At 42.0% G+C, this 17,196-nt stretch overlaps 1 protein-coding gene across 1 annotated transcript in view; it reads left to right on the plus strand.

Annotated features, from left to right (window-relative positions):
- The window catches only part of clasp1a (cytoplasmic linker associated protein 1a), a 357,689-nt gene that overhangs the window by 231,576 nt on the left and 108,917 nt on the right, over positions 1 to 17,196 (plus strand). The window contains 5 exon segments of the mRNA XM_038790034.1: positions 643 to 746; positions 2,970 to 2,993; positions 9,603 to 9,847; positions 10,868 to 10,931; positions 11,687 to 11,689. Of these exon segments, the coding sequence (XP_038645962.1) occupies positions 643 to 746; positions 2,970 to 2,993; positions 9,603 to 9,847; positions 10,868 to 10,931; positions 11,687 to 11,689 (440 nt within the window).

The following is a 17,196-nucleotide window of genomic DNA, read 5'->3' on the forward strand; positions in this document are numbered from 1 at the left end:
ATAGACAAGCATGTTCAGTCTCTCAAATTGAGTTTGTGTTAAGAAAACCTATTGTGACCATGTAACTAAATGTACAGTTAGCAACAATTGAAACAAAATTTGTTTTCTTACATATTACTTTCATGTATTACTATTTTTTGACCCACCATGGAACACAGACTTTAATCCAAGTCTTTGTGCTAAATTTATTTGTAACCAGCTCACCCACACACACCCTGTGGTGAACCCAACAATTATCCTTTTTTTTTTGTTGCAAACTCTCATTAAAATTAAGATCCCAATAATGTGGTGTATTGCCAAAGTGGAAACAATTATTTGCACCAAATGTATTCAAACCAAAGATTTATTTCCTCCTATTTAAAAATGATCCCAATATGTTACGAGAAATAAACGTTAATGTTCTGTGCATTCAATGGCCAAAGTTTCATTACTGTTTTAGTTGCATCATTGTTGAAGATTGTTTGAGTGGGGTGGGAAATTATTTCTGATTTTAAGGTAGCGTGTGTTGTGTTACAACTTTAAATAGAGTAGTCAAAGCTACCTGTCACAATATCGCCCTTTTGGCCCAAGTTAGTGCAATTTGAGAAACAAAACTTCTTTTTAATGATTCTTTGTTTAACTTTATATTTTAATTTTTATTAGATCGTCATGGGCTTGGACAAGCTGGTCGGTTGCCTCCCACAGTAAATGCCCTGAGGGTTCTCAATACAAGCACAGAGGTGGAGGCTGCAGTTGCAGATGCCTTGGTAATAAATAATTGAATAGTTAACCACAAAACTGAAATAGAAGACTAGTCTTAACTGTACCTTTCTGAAGTCCCATTATTGCCTCGGGTGACTCTGGAGTTTGTACTTCCTCCCCCTGTCTACGTGGATTTTCTCCAGTTTCCTCTCTCAGCCCCAAGATGTGCAGCACGGTAGCACAGGTGGTTCGTACTGTTGCTTCGCAGCGCCAGGGTCCCAGGTTTGATTCCTGGCTTGGATCACTGTCTGCGAAGTCTGCACATTCTCCCTGTGCTTGCGTGGGTTTCCTCCCACAAGTCCAGAAAGACGTGCTGTTAGGTGAATTGGACATTCTGAATTCTCTCTTTCTGTACACGAACAGGTGCCAGAATATGACGACTAGGGACTTTTCACAGTAACTTCATTGCAGTGTTAATGTAAGCCTACTTCGGACAATAAAGATTATTATTATTATTAGGTTAGGTGGATTGGCCATGCTAAATTACCTCTTAGTGCCCAGAAAGTTAGGTGGGGTTACCTGGTTATGGGGATAGGGTGGGGACCTGACCATAGGTCTTTTGGGGGTCGGTGCAAGCGTAGTGGGCTGGATGACCTCCTGTACTGTTGGTACTCTATTATGATTGTTTGCATTTTTGTTTAAATACCCTACTTTAGCTGTTCCTGATTCCAATATTTTTCTCAGATTATTGTTATATACAGCTGTGTTTCTTGATTGTTTTATGGTGCTGAGTGCTGGAGTTTGTGACTTAATTCTAATTGGGACAGTATTAGTTAGTATTAGTTCAGTATTGATGTTACCCCTTTCCCGCAGCCCACAATTCACCCCCCACAATCAATCTTTCCTGAAACTCTCAACCACTCGTGGTATCATAAATCCACATATAATTGCTACCTTGCAGTAGTATGCCCAGGTTTGCCCTCATTCATCTATTCAACTGTGGAGCACATCATCATGAAGTGAGTGTAAATAATTCACTACTTTTTTCTCAGATAAATGTTCTGTAAATTCCACATTCCTGTACTTTTATTCAACTCTAATGTCTTTCAAACTGTTATGTCAGTGCTTACCTGCTCTTGGAGTCAACAGTTGCTTTTTCTGTGCAATTGCCTTGCTGTGGCAGGGACTAGATTCCTATTCTCTTTGGTCTTTCTTTCCTCCTACTTTCCTGTTTCCACTTTTTCTTTCCTTTCTTTCTTTCGTTCTTTCTTCCTTTATTTCTTTCCTCCTTTCTTTCTTTCCTCCTTTCTTTCTTTCTTTCCTTCCTTTCTTTCTTAATTTCTTTCTTTCCTCCTTTCTTTCCTTTCTTTTCTTTCTTTCTTCCCTTCTTTCCTTCTTTCTTTCCTTCTTTCTTTCTTTCCTCCTTCTGTCCTTCTTTCTTTCTTCTTTCCTTCTTCTTTCCTTCTTCTTTCCTTCTTCTTTCCTTCTTTCCTTCTTCTTCCCTTCTTTTATCCTTCTTTCCACCTTCTTTCCTTCTTTCATCCTCTCCTTCTTTCCTTCTTTTTTCCTTTCTTTCCTTTCTTTCTTTCTTTCCTTTTTTCTTTCTTTCCTTTTTTCTTTCTTTCCTCCTTTCCTTCTTTCCTCCTTTCCTCCTTCTTTCCTTCTTTCCTCCTTCTTTCCTTCTTTTTCCTTCTCTATCCTTCTCTATCCTTCTCTTTCCTCCTTCTTTCCTCCTTCTTTCCTCCTTCTTTCCTCCTTCTTTCCTCCTTCTTTCCTCCTTCTTTCCTCCTTCTTTCCTCCTTCTTTTCTCCTTCTTTCCTCCTTCTTTCCTTCTTTCCTACCTTCCCTCCCCCCTCTTTGCTCAGCTCTCAGCCTCTCCTCACGATATCAGCTTGCTCTCTTTTTCTTATCCCATGTGATGCCCTTGCCCTTGTGTCCCACATCTTAGAACTTTAAGCCAAGAGGGGGAACCTAGTGACCCTAGTGAAGGGGAACCACACACACGATTGCTGTGTCACACAAGAAACCTGTACAAAGGGACAATGAACATTGTCTACCATATTCATATCATTTATTGTTATGGTAGCAGGATTTTGGTATTTTCCTTGCGCACATTTGTTTAAACATTTCTGAAAGTAAGCATCTCAAAATCATCTTTCAAATGCTTTATCTGTTTCGTGTTTGATTTGCTTTAATTAATTATTCGTTCTACTGTGAAAATATTCAATTCTCCTTTTGACTTGATTTTTTTGTACTTTTTCCCCTCAAAATTGTTTTGCTGCAATCAGCTATTAGGAGACTCCAGGACTAAGGTAGTGGTGCTTTTTGATCATGTTTTCTTCACCAATCAATCTGTTCTTGCTTTGCTGTTTTTATTCTTCTTCAGACTGTTAGAGTAAATGCGTACAAATAACAGATCAGAGGTATATTGCATATAGAGGAGTGGATGTATGTGCTCCATTGCAACTTAATAGGGGGCTGGGATCCTGAGAGAAGGTTAAACAGGGATAGGTGCATGGCCAAAATTAGAAGAAACGTCAACTGAGTCAGGAAATTTGAATTTCTAGACCAGTTAAGTCATGAGGGAGTTTGGCAAGCTTGGGTGGTATTTATTTTAATGCAAGGAGACTGACGAAAAATGCAGTTCAGTTGAGTGTTTAAATTAAACCATGGGGGTATAATGTCATTGCTGTCACTGAGATATGGTTGAGAGAGAGGCAGGATTGGTAGCTCAGTATTCCAGGATATAGGGGGCTGGATTCTCTGCCACGGGATCCTCCGTTTTGTCAGCAGCACACTCTGGCGGCGTGGATTTCCTGATGGTGTGCGAACAATGGGAAACCCCATTAGCTGGCTGCCGGGACGATGGATCTCGCTGCCGGAGGCGGGGGTGCTCTACACACATTTCAGAGAAGTGTAAAAGTAATAGGGTAGTGATAGTGGTGGATTTCAACTTCCCCAATAGTAACTGGAGTAGCTGTGGTGTGAAAGGTTTAGAGGGGGCAGAATTCTTAAAATGTATCCAGAGAACTTTTGAATCCAGTACGTAGAAGGACCTACAAGAGAGGGGACGGTCCTGGACTTAGTGGTTGATGGATCAATGGGGAATGTTTTGCAGATAGTGATCATAACTCCATTAGATTCAAGATTGTTATGGAAAAGGACAAGGATGAGCCTGAAATCAAAGTTCTAAACTGGTGAAGAGCCGATTTTAATAAAATCAGAAATGATTTGGCCAGATTGGGCTGGGAGCAGACACTTTGAAGCAAGTGGGATGCATTCAAGAAGTATATAGGGAGAGAACAGGGCCAACATGTTCCAATCAAGAAAAAGGGTGGGACCAACAAATCCAGTGAACCGTGGATTACAATGGATATACAGCATTGGATAAGGAGAAAAAGGAAGGCTTATGGCAGATATCGAGGGCTCAAAACATCAGAGGCCTTAAGAGGCGTTGAAAATGTGCAGAAGGAAACTTAAAAAGGAAATTAGGAGAGAAGAAAGGGGACATGAAAAGATTCTGGTGGGTAAAATAAAAGAAAATCCGAAGTTGTTTTACAAGTACTTTAAAGGTAAAAGGATAACTAGGGAAAGAGCAGGGCCCATTCAGGGCCACAATGATAATATGTGTGGTGCCAGAGGATGTGGGTCAGGTTCTAAATGAAGGAGGGTTGATCAATAAGTTCACGGATGACATGAAAATTGGTTGGCTGGTAAATAGTGAGGAGGACAGCCTTCAATTACAAGAGGATATATGCGGGCTGGTCAGATGGGCTGATCAGTGGCAAATGGAATTCAATCCAGATCAGTATGATAAGGATGTATAACATTTGGGCAGGATAAACAAGGCAAGGGATCCATGATAAACAGCAGGACCCTGGGAAGCACCAAGGATCAGAGGGACCTTGATGCGCATGTACACCGGTCCCTTCAGGTAGCAGGGCAGGTAGATACAGTGGTTAAGAAGGCATATGGTGTACTTGCCTTTATTAGCTGAGGCAGAGAGTTTTAAAAGCAGGGCGGTGATGCCGGAACTGTACAAAACGTTGGTTAGGCCACAGCTAGAGTGTGCAGTTCTGGAATCCTCACTCTAGGAGGGATGCGATAGCACTGGAAAGGATGCAGAGGAGGTTTACCAGGATGTTGCCTGCCCCGGAGAGTTTTATCTATGAAGAGAGATTGGATAGAATGAGGTTGTTTTCTTGGAGAAGAGGAGACTGAGGGGGTGACATGATAAGGATGTATAACATTATGAAGGGCACAGATAGCCACAAGAACCTTTTCCCCTAGATGGAGGGAGCAATGACCATAGGACATAGATTTAAGGTAAGGGGCAGGATGTTTAGAGCGTATGTGAAGAAAAGCTTTTTCACCCAGAGGGTGGTGGGACTCTGGTACTCACTGCCTGAAACGCTGGTGGAGACAAGACTCTCAACACTTGAGAAGTATTTAGATGTGCCCTTGTGATGCCAATGCATACAAGGCTGTGGACTACGTACTGGAAAATGGAATAAGAATACTTAGGTGATTGTTTTTGACCGGTGCAGACATGATGGGCCGATGGGCCTTTTCTGTGCTGTAGACCTCTATGACAAAGTAGTTTGCTGTCGCATTACAGGACATAGAAGCCTCAAAGCTACTGAAGTATTCATGAGGTGTATATAGATGCATGGCAATAATTTACAGAATCCTGAGCTGTTTAGCGGTATACAGCTGTGAACAAGCAAGCTGAAAATTCAAATTGGTTACGAAGGGAGGGAATTGGATAGTCTGGTGGGTCAACAGACTTCTGGAGTCTGTGTTTAAATTCAGTCCAGACTGGTGTGACAGAACTCTTTTCTGTTAGCAATTAGAGTCTATTTGGAAGTTAGTTTGGCTAATCTCAGCCTAGTCCTTGGTGAAGCAAAAACAGAAAATACTGGAAAAACACAGCAGTTTAGTCAGAACAGCGAAGTGAATGTTTCTGGTGTGTATTCATCTTTAAAAGCTGTTTTGAAGAAGAGTGTGCACTAGAATCGTTACTTTGCTGTGCCTCTGCGTTGACTGTTTATTTCCAGCATTTTGTTGTATTCTTATGTTGATTTCCAGCATCTGAACTATTGTACTTCTTATTGGTCTTCAGTGGACCCAAAGCAGAAAACTGCCCCTGGATTGTTCGTGCTTCAGCACAAATGTCCAAAGCCTTACTGAGAACCAAAGAAATACTAACACAAGGAGACACACTCCACACATTATTATCTCTAAAGATCTGTTGTTTTATGTATTATAGTATGATTTTGATATTTCTTTCTTAAAATAACGCATGGGATTAACTAAGTGATTGATTAATTTAATCGGCAAAAAAGCTTGGGGTTAATTTCAACCTTAACCCATCTTGTGGGAAACTGATCGAATGGAACTCTTTTTATCCCCTGCCTGATTTTGATGTCATTGGATAATAAAACCAGACAAGGTGTTAAATGGTCAGCAGCTCCATTCTAGCCAGTTACTCATTAAATGGGTTAAGTTAAAGTGCCCCCAATGGGTTCTGGCAGGAAAGCATTCATTTAAAAAAAAAACTGTTTGCAGAACAAGAACCAAAATTTAAAGACGTACAATCATACAGGTCAATTTAAGCCCTGCACTATTAATGTAGTGGAAAGAATACAAAGGGATTTTGATTCAAAATAATTGAACTGAAGTCTCTGCTGCAACACACCAGGGAGGGGGAAGTGTTACCTGGACACTTCCAGAAGGTAGTCACACCTCTTAAGCTAAGCAGAATTTTAGAGCTGGTCAATAGTCAGGGACAGGACGGTGTGACTGGAAGACAGGCAGGTAGAGTGAATCAGCATGTAGTGTTGGAGGCGCTTCAGCCCTGACTTTGTCTCATTAGGTGCTTGCTTCTTATGTGGACAAGGCGAATGACCATGACACAATGGTGAAGAATTCTATAATTCTATTTGGGGTGTTTGGGGGTGGGGGGGATGGTTGCGGAGTGGAGGAGGTGAGGAGGAGGATAGAATGACAAGGAGCTCCAAAGGTTGTGTTTCCTGCCTACCCGGTGCCCAGATGAAGAATATATCCTTGCCACTGGTGAGAAACTTGGACTGGGAGGGGGAGTGATCCAGTTGTTGTGGTCCAAATGGGAACCAATGACATTAGAACCAGGAATTATATTCTGCTCCGAGAAGCTGAAGAGTTGGGGGCCGTAATATCAACAGTAATCATCTCTGGATATTTACCTGAGTCACGTGTAAGTTAGCATAGGATGAAGCTGATTAGAGAATTAAACATGTGGCTGGTGTGAGAAGAAAGAGTTTAAATACCTGGGGCACTGGCATCAGTGCTCAGGGAAGAGTGAACTATTCTGTTTGGATGGGTCTTGGCCTGTCGTATAATTAGTGCTGTGGACAAGGCTTTATTATAATAGAGGGGGGAGTGAGGGTTTGGTGAAGGGAGATTTTCCAAAGAGTAAGGTCAGGGCATATGAACAGTGGAGTGATGTGGGTAAAGACAAGTAGAATGGGACAGAGAGTTTACAGAGGGTTTAACAAGAATTATGCGTCAGTGCATAAGGTCATTACAAGAAGTTTAAAAAAAAAATGAAATTCAATGTTCTTATGTTGGATGAACTAGTGGCATAAAGAAGTAACTGATTTAGATCTAATTGCCGTTACAGAGACATGGTTGCAAGGTAATCGAGGTTGGGAAATAAATATCCTAGGGTACACAATATTTTAGACTACGTGGTAAAGGATGGCGTCTGAACATTAGTTGGAAGGATCTTGCCTTAGAAGATCATGAAGTAGAATAAGTATGGATGGAAGTTAGGATTAGGAGCTGCAAGAGTCTGAGAACACTGCTGAGAGTAGGTTATAGGCCACCTACAGGAGTTATACCATTGGGCAGAGTATTAAACCATAAATTTAAACCATCTGCCATGGTGCATTTGAGCATGACTCTGGGTCTCTGGATTATTAGTCCAGTGACAATACCACTACATCACTGCCTTCCCAAATGTGCAATGAAGCAGGGTTGATTACCGATGTCAAATTAAAAGATCCATTGGGAAATAGTGATCATAATACCAATGAATTCCATGTTTGAAAGTGACATACTCCAATCAAGAACAAGAATCTTAAACTTAAAGCCAATTACGTAGGTGTGAGGGAGGAACTGGCGAAGGTTAATTGGGTAAATAGACTTAAAGGTATGGTAGTAAATGCACAGTGGGAGACATTGAAAAAAACAATTCAAACTGTCTAGCAAAACTACATTCCATCGTAAATCCAAAAAAAAGTCAGTAAAAAGACCTACCTGTGGTTCACTTGGGAAGTTAAGGATAATATCGGGTTGAACGCAGAGGCTTCACAATCTTGTAAAAAAATAGTGGCGAGTTTGAGGATTGGAACTGTTTTAGAAACTGGCAAAGGGCCACATTAAAAGAAAAAATGAGAATAAACTAGCTGGAAATTTAAAAACAGATTGTGAGAGCTTTCATAAGTATATTAAAAGGAAAAGAGTAGCTAAATAAGTATTGGCTCCTTGGAGCAGAGGCAGGAGAAATTATTATGGGGAAAGAGGAAATGAATGACACATTGTACAATTATTTTGTCTGTCTTCACAGTAGATGACACAAATTTCATAGCAGAAATTGACAGTAACCTACGGTGGAAAAGCGAGGAAATTAATATCCGTTGAAAAAAAGTATTGGGCAAATTCAAGGGACTAAGATCCAACAAATCTGTTACCTGATGGGCTGCACCCAATAGTTCTAAAAGTTATATGACCAGAAAACATAGAAGCAGAATTAGGCAACTCAGCACATCGAGTCTGCTCTGCCATTCAATCATGGCTGATATTTTTCTCATTTCCCATTCTCCTACTTTTTCCCCATAACCCCTGATCCCCTTATTAATCAAGAACCTGTCTATCTCTGTCTTAAAGACACTCAGTGAATTGGCCTCCACAGCCTTCTGTGGCAAAGAGTTCCACAGGTTCACCACCCTGATCTCTGTTTTAAATGATTGTCCCTTTAGTCTGAGATTGTGTCCTCTGGTTCTAGTTTTTGTGCCAGCTATGATTTTCCAAAATTCCTTTGATTAGGGATCAGTCCCATCAGATTGGAAGTTGCCAAATGTTATGCTGCTTTTCGAGAAAGGAGAGTGAGAAAACCGGGAGCTACAGGCCTCATATCAGTAGTTTGGAAAATGCTGGAATTTATTATTAAGGAAGTCTTAACAATGCACTTAAATATTGTCTTTGGAACAACTCAACAAGGTTTTACTGAAGTGAAATTCTCTTGACAAATTAGTTTTTTGAGGATGTAACTAATCGGGTAGATAAAAGAGAACAAGTAGATTTCCAAACGGCATGCGGTAAAGTGCTACACAACTGGTTCCTAGATAGGATGCGGGCTAATGGAGTTGAGGGTAATATATCAGCATAGATAGAGGATTAATTAACAGACGGGAAGCAGAGAGTGGCTAAAAAGTGCATTTTCAGGTTGGCAGGCAGCAAATAATGGAGTGCTGAAAGAATCCGTGCTGGGGCCTCAGTTATTTATAATCTATATTAATGGTTACGATGAAGAGACTGACGGCAATGCATTTCAGTTTGCTGATGATTTTTTAAAAAAGTAGGTAGAAGGCTAAGCTGTGGGGAGGACAGGGAAAGGCTGCAGAGAAATATGGACAGATTAAGTGAGTGGGCAATAAGATGACAGGTTGAGTATAATGTAAGGTAGTGTGAAGTTAATGTCTTTGGTCAGAAGTATAAAAAAACAGAATATTTTTAAAAGATGAGAAACTTGTCATGGTTGATGTTCAAAGAGACTTGGGTGTGCTTGTAAAGGAATGCAAAATGTTAGCACGCAACATGTGTTATTGTGCATGAGGTGTATATGAGAAGAATAAAACGGTGCTTGTTTTCACTTTTAGAAAAAACCTGTCAGAAGACGATATGAGCCATATGGAATGTACTCTGATGATGATGCAAACAGCGATGCATCTAGCGCGTGTTCAGAGCGTTCTTATGGCTCCAGAAATGGAGGCATTCCACACTACCTGCGCCAGACAGAGGATGTGGCTGAGGTTTTAAACCACTGTGCAAGCTCAAATTGGTCTGAGAGGAAAGAAGGACTTGTTGGCCTTCAAAATCTATTGAAAAGTCAGAGGACATTAAGGTAAGGTTCTGCAAAATGTGCTAACATGTTGTAGGGTCTTTTCAACACTGCTTCTCAAACCACTTAATTATTCTAATAATCAGGTATATTGGAATCCATCAATGTAATAGTTTTTATTTATCTGGACATCAATGTGGTGTAGGTTAGACTGATCCAAATTCAGAATTTTCCAGTCAGCATTATTAATGTTAGCTTTAACTAATTCAAAATGGGTTAAACTGTTAGAAGAATCAGAAAATCCAGGTGAGTATTTGAATCCAACAGCATAAAATTTGGAAGAGTTGTCGAGTAAAATTGGACCAGTTGGTCTATCCATAAACTTTGAAATTTTTCTCGAAGAAACCTTTGTTCCTTCCATTGGATGTCGCTGGCGAGACCAGCATTTGTTGCCCATCTCTAATTATCCTTGAACTGAGTGGCTTGTCCCACAATTTCAGAAGGCAGTTAAGAGTCAACCACATCGCTGTGTGTCTGGAGTCACACGTAGGCCAGACCAGGTAAGGAGGGCAGACTTTCCAGAAGGAAATTAGTAACCAAGATGGGATTTCATGTCCTCGTGACTGAGACTATCTTTTCAATTCCAGATTATTAATTGAATTTAAATTCCACTGCTGCCTTGGTGAGATTTCAACCTTTCTCCCCAGAACATAAGCCCTTCTTGCTCTCTGGATTGCTAGGCAGTTATCACTCTGCCACAGCCTACCCAATAATTAAATTATGTAATTGTTGATTGTACCTTTAAACTGGACGTCATTTCCCTATTAAAGAAAATGCTATACAAGTGAGCTGTCGTGCATTAAATACTGATAAAGATCACTAGAAATCACAGCTGAAAATTAAAATTATTCTGTTCCAAATGTATTAAAACATTTTAATAAAGGGCAGAATTTTATTTCCTGTTTCCAGTGCTATAATTTGTATCTCTAGAAAAGTTTCCAAGCAACTTACTTAACCTTAAATGACTTAAAACAGTGCTTTTAATAAACTTTTCTGCATATTTTGCATTCATTTACTTTACAGCCGTGTTGAATTGAAGCGGTTGTGGGAGATCTTCACTCGCATGTTTGCAGATCCTCATAGCAAGGTAACTTCTACTAAAATGGTTTTTGCAAGCGACTTATTGCATGTACATGTAAACAGCTTTGTGTTTTGTGTGAATGCATGCAATGTTTTTATAAATGGAGCATGCGGAAGATGATTGTTTTCAAAAATAGGCTGTTTTTTATTATCTCCCTTAAGCAATATAACATTTGGAAAGGTAGATATATTTGAGGTAGTTGCGAGGGAAGATGCAATTTAAAAAAAAAAGACTATTGTTTTCTTAAAAATAATTCAATTTGTATGTTTTCAATAAGGATTCAACTTTGAAAGTATGTATTCAGTAATCAGTAATCCCGATACAATTATAATCAGTGTGTGGCTTGCAGCAAGTAGCAATATAATTTTAAAGCTGATTTTTAAATTTAACTTCCAACTTCCTGAAAGAATTTTGCTCAGATCCAAGCCAAATAGACTTATTGAACGTTGATGCAGTTTACACATGTTATTAAAATACATTCTACAAACAAAATTGTTAAATTTTGTCACTCACTTCTAGAAAATTAAAGTACATTAAATGATTTGAAAAATGTACTGGAATTTTTATTTTGGCATGCAGAGAGCACTGTTGTATATGAGAATTTGTTTGTAATTTGCGCAGCTTTGTCCAATAGCCTGTGTATTATGAAGTGATTAATGTACGTCGGTAACCATTGCAAAGCACTATTGCTTTTAAGTCTACTGCATTAACCAATGGTTTGTTTTCTTGCATGTCCTGTCCTTTGTTGGAACTCACAACAGAGAGTAAGTGTTGCTTTTACTGTTTACCACAAACTAACATATAATGAGACCCTTGAAAAGTACATTTTTATTTTTTGAGGAAAAGTTAGTTTAAAATCTGATTGAAGAATAATAAATCTCAATAAGTTGCTGCAATGAGTGCAAATTTACAATGTTACAATTGGTCAAGGATTGTTAACACTTAAAAATGAATCCAAGGGCGGCACGGTAGTACAGTGGTTAGCACTGCTGCCTCATGGCACCGAGGACCTGAGTTCAATCCCAGTCCGGGTCACTGTCCAAGTGGAGTTTGCACATTCTCCCTGTGTCTGTATGTGTCTCACCCCCACACCCCAAATATGTGCAGGGTAGGTGGATTTGCCGTGCTAAATTTCCCCTTAATTGGAAAAATTAAAAAATAAATAATCAATCCAGATACCTCATTTTGACTAATAGAATTGCACCACATGATTTCACTTTTTAGCAGAACAAAACTTGTTGAACATAAAAATAATTAAATAAAACAAATAATATGGCTGCTAAACATGTTCATTATTCACTCAGGTTTGCTTCCACCCCCAAGAATTCTCTTATAAGACACGTCAACCTTAACGTTATTTTCTTCTGTAGGGACCACCCATAGGAATGCGAAAGCCCTCTGGAAATTATCTTTATTCTCCTGCATTCCAGCTTTTCTCACATAAAAGTTTCATTTACAGTCTCTTAGCTAGGAATAACTCAGTTCCCTATTCTGGTTGTTTTTTTCCCGTACTTCCAAGCTGCTTTAGCTGATTACTTTCTTTTGCAATACCCCACTATGAAGTCCACTGTAGATTCTTCCACTAGCTTCAAATTAGACAATCTTTGAGTTTCTGTTCCCTCAAGATTCGAACTGAGATTCAGCTTCATCTGCTTTCTATGCGGTCAATGCGGAAGCCATGCAGGGCTTCTAACTGTTGTTTACTTTGGCTATCTTCTCTCGGTCAACTGCAAACTGCCTCAAGTCCAAAGTGCAACTAACTTTTTCTTTTCTTAAAAAAACATATTTTATTAAGGCATTTATCAATTTTTAACAACAATATCAGGAGTAAAGACAACAATGTAACACCCACCCAACCAACAACCACACCCAGCCATCATGGCTTACACAAGTTCCCCAGTCCCTCTTCCCCACTAACTAATCCCGCCTCAACCAACCCCAGCCCCCCCACCTGTACCTGCTGACAGCTTAATTTTTCCCAAAGAAGTCGATGCATGCCTGCCACCTCCGGGTGAACCCTAACGTTGATCCTCTCGGGGCGAACTTGATCTTCTCAAACCTGAGAAACCCGGCCATGTCACTAATCCATACCACCGATTTTGGGGGTTCCCAGTCCCTCCACACCAATAAGATCCGTCACCGGGCTACCAGGGAGGCAAAGGCCAAAACATCAGCCTCTCTTACCCCCCACTGAACTCGTGTCTTCCGACGCACCAAAAATCGCCACCTCTGGACTCTGAACCACCCATACCTTCAATACCGTGAACATAGAACAAAGACAATTACAGCACAGGAACAGGCCCTTCGGCCCTCCCAGCCTGCGCCGATCCAGATCCTTTATCTAAACCTGTCGCCTATTTTCCAAGGATCTAATTCCCTCTGTTCCCCGCCCGTTCATATATCTGTCTAGATCAGGGGTGGGCAAACTTTTCCGTGCAAGGGCCACATTCAGAAATTCACAATTTTAAAGGGCCGCATAGTATATTAATTAATAGTCCCGGTTGTAACCAATTAGCGTGCGGCATATACCTCAGCGCTTCCTCCGGCGGCATCCTGCCTTTAGCCCTCTTTTTCTCTACTTTTCAAAAATGGCGCTTCACCCGGTTATGATTCTGGGCGCCTCATATAGAACATAGAACAGAGAACAGTACAGCACAGAACAGGCCATTCGGCCCTCGATGTTGTGCTGAGCAATGATCACCCTACACAAGTCAACGTATCCACCCTATACCAGTAACCCAACAGCCCCCCCCCCCCCCCACCGCCCATTAACCTTATTAAAAAAAAATTATTTTAAAAAAATTTTTTAAAAAAAAATTTTTTTTTTTTGATGACTTGATCTTGGTGGGCCGCATAAAGACCTTTGGCGGGCCGCATGCGGCCCGCGGGCCGTAGTTTGCCCACCCCTGGTCTAGATGCATCTTAAATGATGTTATTGTGCCCGCCTCTACCACCTCCGCTGGCAAAGCGTTCCAGGCACCCACCACCCTCTGCGTAAAAAACTTTCCACTCACATCTCCCTTAAACTTTCCCCCTCTCACCTTGAAATCGTGACCCCTTGTAATTGACACCCCCACTCTTGGAAAAAGCTTGTTGCTATCCACCATGTCCATACCTCTCATAATTTTGTAGACCTCAATCAGGTCCCCCCTCAACCTCCGTCTTTCCAATGAAAGCAATCCTAATCTACTCAACCTTTCTTCATAGCTAGCACCCTCCATAGCAGGCAACATCCTGGTGAACCTCCTCTGCGCCCTCTCTAAAGCATCCACATCCTTCTGGTAATGTTGCGACCAGAACTGCACGCGGTATTCCAAATGTGGCCTAAACAAAGTCCGATACAACTGTAACATGACCTGCCGACTCTTGTACTCAATACCCCGTCCGATGAAGGCAAGCATGCTGTATGCCTTCTTGGCCACTCTATCGACCTGTGTTGCCACCTTCAGGATACAATGGACCTGAACTCCCAGATCTCTCTGTACATCAATTTTCCCCACGACTCTTCCATTGACCATATAGTCTGCTCTTGAGTTAGATCTTCCAAAATGCATCACCTCGCATTTGCCTGGATTGAACTCCATCTGCCATTTCTCTGCCCAACTCTCCAATCTATCTATATTTTACTGTATTCTCTGACAGTCCTCCTCGCTATCTGCAACTCCACCATTCTTAGTATCATCTGCAAACTTGCTAATGAGACCACCTATACCGTCCTCCAGATCATTTATATATATCACAAACAACAGTGGTCCGAGGACGGATCCCTGTGGAACACCACTAGTCACCTTTCTCCATTTTGAGACACTCCCTTCCACCACTACTCTCTGTCTCCTGTTGCCCAGCCAGTTCTTTATCCATCTAGCTAGTACACCCTGAACTCCATACGACTTCACTTTTTCCATCAACCTGCCATGGGAAACTTTATCAAATGCTTTACTGAAGTCCATGTATAAGACATCTACAGCCCTTCCCTCATCAATTAACTTTGTCACTTCCTCAAAGAATTCAAAGACATGACAAACCCTGCACAAAACCATGCTGCTTATCACTGATAAGCCTATTTTCTTCCAAATGTGAATGGATCCTATCGCTTAATATCTTCTCCAACAGTTTGCCGACTACTGACGTCAAGCTCACAGATCTATAATTCCCTGGTTTATCCCTGCTACCCTTCTTAAACAAAGGGACAACATTAGCAATTCTCCAGTCCTCCGGGACCTCACCCGTGCTCAAGGATGCTGCAAAGATATCTGTTAAGGCCCCAGCTATTTCATACCTCTCTTCCCTCAGTAACCTGGGATAGATCCCATCCGGTCCTGGGGACTTGTCCACCTTAATGCCTTTTAGAATACCCAAAACCTCCCCCTTCCTTATGCCGACATGACCTAGAGTATTTAAACACCCATCCCTAGCCTGAACATCCGTCATGTCCCTCTCCTTGGTGAATACCGATGCAAAGTATTCATTAAGAATCTCACCCATTTCCTCTGACTCCACGCATAAATTCCCTCTTTTGTCTTTGAGTGGGCCAATCCTTTCTTTAGTTACCCTCTTGCTCCTGATATACGAATAAAAGGCTTTGGGATTTTCCTTAACCCTGTTAGCCAAAGATATTTCATGACCCCTTTTAGCCTTCTTTATTGCGCGTTTGAGATTTGTCCTACTTTCCTGATATTCCTCCAAAGCTTCATCAGCTTTAAGTCGCCTAGATCTTATGTATGCTTCCTTTTTCATCTTAGCTAGTCTCACAATTTCACCCGTCATCCATGGTTCCCTAATCTTGACATCGGCAAATCCTTGCCAGAATCTCCTAAGCTTCGGACATGCCCAAAACATGTGGACATGATTCGCGGGCCTTCCTGCACACCGCCACATCTATCCTCCATCCCTTCAAAGAACCTCTCATATGGGCCACAGTCATATGCGCCCTGCAGACCACCTTGAATTGTATCAGGCTGAGCCTGGCACATGCCGAGGACACGTTAACCCTACTCGAGGCATCCTCCCACAATCCCGCCTCTAATTCCTTGCCGAGCTCTTCCTCGCATTTTTGTTTTACCTCCCCAATCAAGGATTCCCTCCCATTCCATGAGCTGTTTATAAATTTCCATGACCTTCCCCTCCCCCACTCTCATTTTCGACACTACCTTGTCATGTATCCTCTGGGACGGTAGGAGCGGAAAGGTCGAAACCTACCTCGGTGCAATGTCCCTGCAGATAGCGGAATCCATTCCCATCTGGCTGCTCAAACTCCTCCAAATGCTGCTGTCAATAAACAGGTCTCCTAACCGCTCAATCCCACCTTGCTGTTACCTCCTTAAACCCCCCCATCTACCCCCCCCCCCCCGGCACAAACCGGTGATTGCCACAAATTGGAGCCCATACCGATGCTCCCTCCACTCTCATGTGCTTCCGTCACTGCCCTCACACCCTCAAAGCCGCCACTATCACCGGGCTTGTGGAGTACCGAACGGGCGAGAGCGGCAGAGGTGCTGTTACCAGTGCTTACACGATTCCGCCTCTACCCACTCCCACACCGACCGCTCCCCCACTACCCACTTCCTGATCATTGCTATGTTCGCCGCCCAACTCGGCTCCGCTCCAGCAACAACACCTTTACCCGCGGGGTTTTACCTGCCCATATGAACCCAGAGATCACAATGTTCACCCTCTTGAAAAAGCCTTTGGGATAAAAATAGACAGGCACAGAGCTACAAACAAAAACCTCAGGAGAACCATCATCTTTACCGTCTGCACCCTCCCCACCAGTGACAACGGAAGCATATCCCACCTTCTAAAGTCCCCTTCATCTGCTCCACTTACCGAGCCAAATTCAGCTTGTGTAGCTGCTCCCACTCCCGTGCCACCTGGATTCCCAAATACCGTAAACTCCCTCCTACCACCATGAACGGCAGCCCTCTCGATCTCCTCTCCTGTCCCCTCACCTGAATCACAAAGATCTCGCTTTTGCCCTTTTTAAATTTGTTCCCCGAAAACCAGCCGAATTCCCCAAGGATCCCCATAATCTTTCCAATTCCCCCCCCCCCAAAATGGGTCATAAATATACAAAAGCAGGTTGTCCGCATGTAATGAGACGCTGTGCTCCGACCCTCCCACTCCCCGCACTATCTCCTGCCAGTCCTCTGACGCTCAGCACCATCGCCAGTGGCTCTAAAGCCAAGGCAAACAACAGCGGGGAGAGTGAACATCCCTGCCTTGTCTCCTGGAGCAGCCTAAAATAATCTGAGCTCACTCGGTTCGTCGGCAC

The sequence above is a fragment of the Scyliorhinus canicula genome, chromosome 2 (assembly GCF_902713615.1).
Source record: "Scyliorhinus canicula chromosome 2, sScyCan1.1, whole genome shotgun sequence".
In the NCBI taxonomy this organism is placed as follows: Eukaryota; Metazoa; Chordata; class Chondrichthyes; order Carcharhiniformes; family Scyliorhinidae; genus Scyliorhinus; species Scyliorhinus canicula.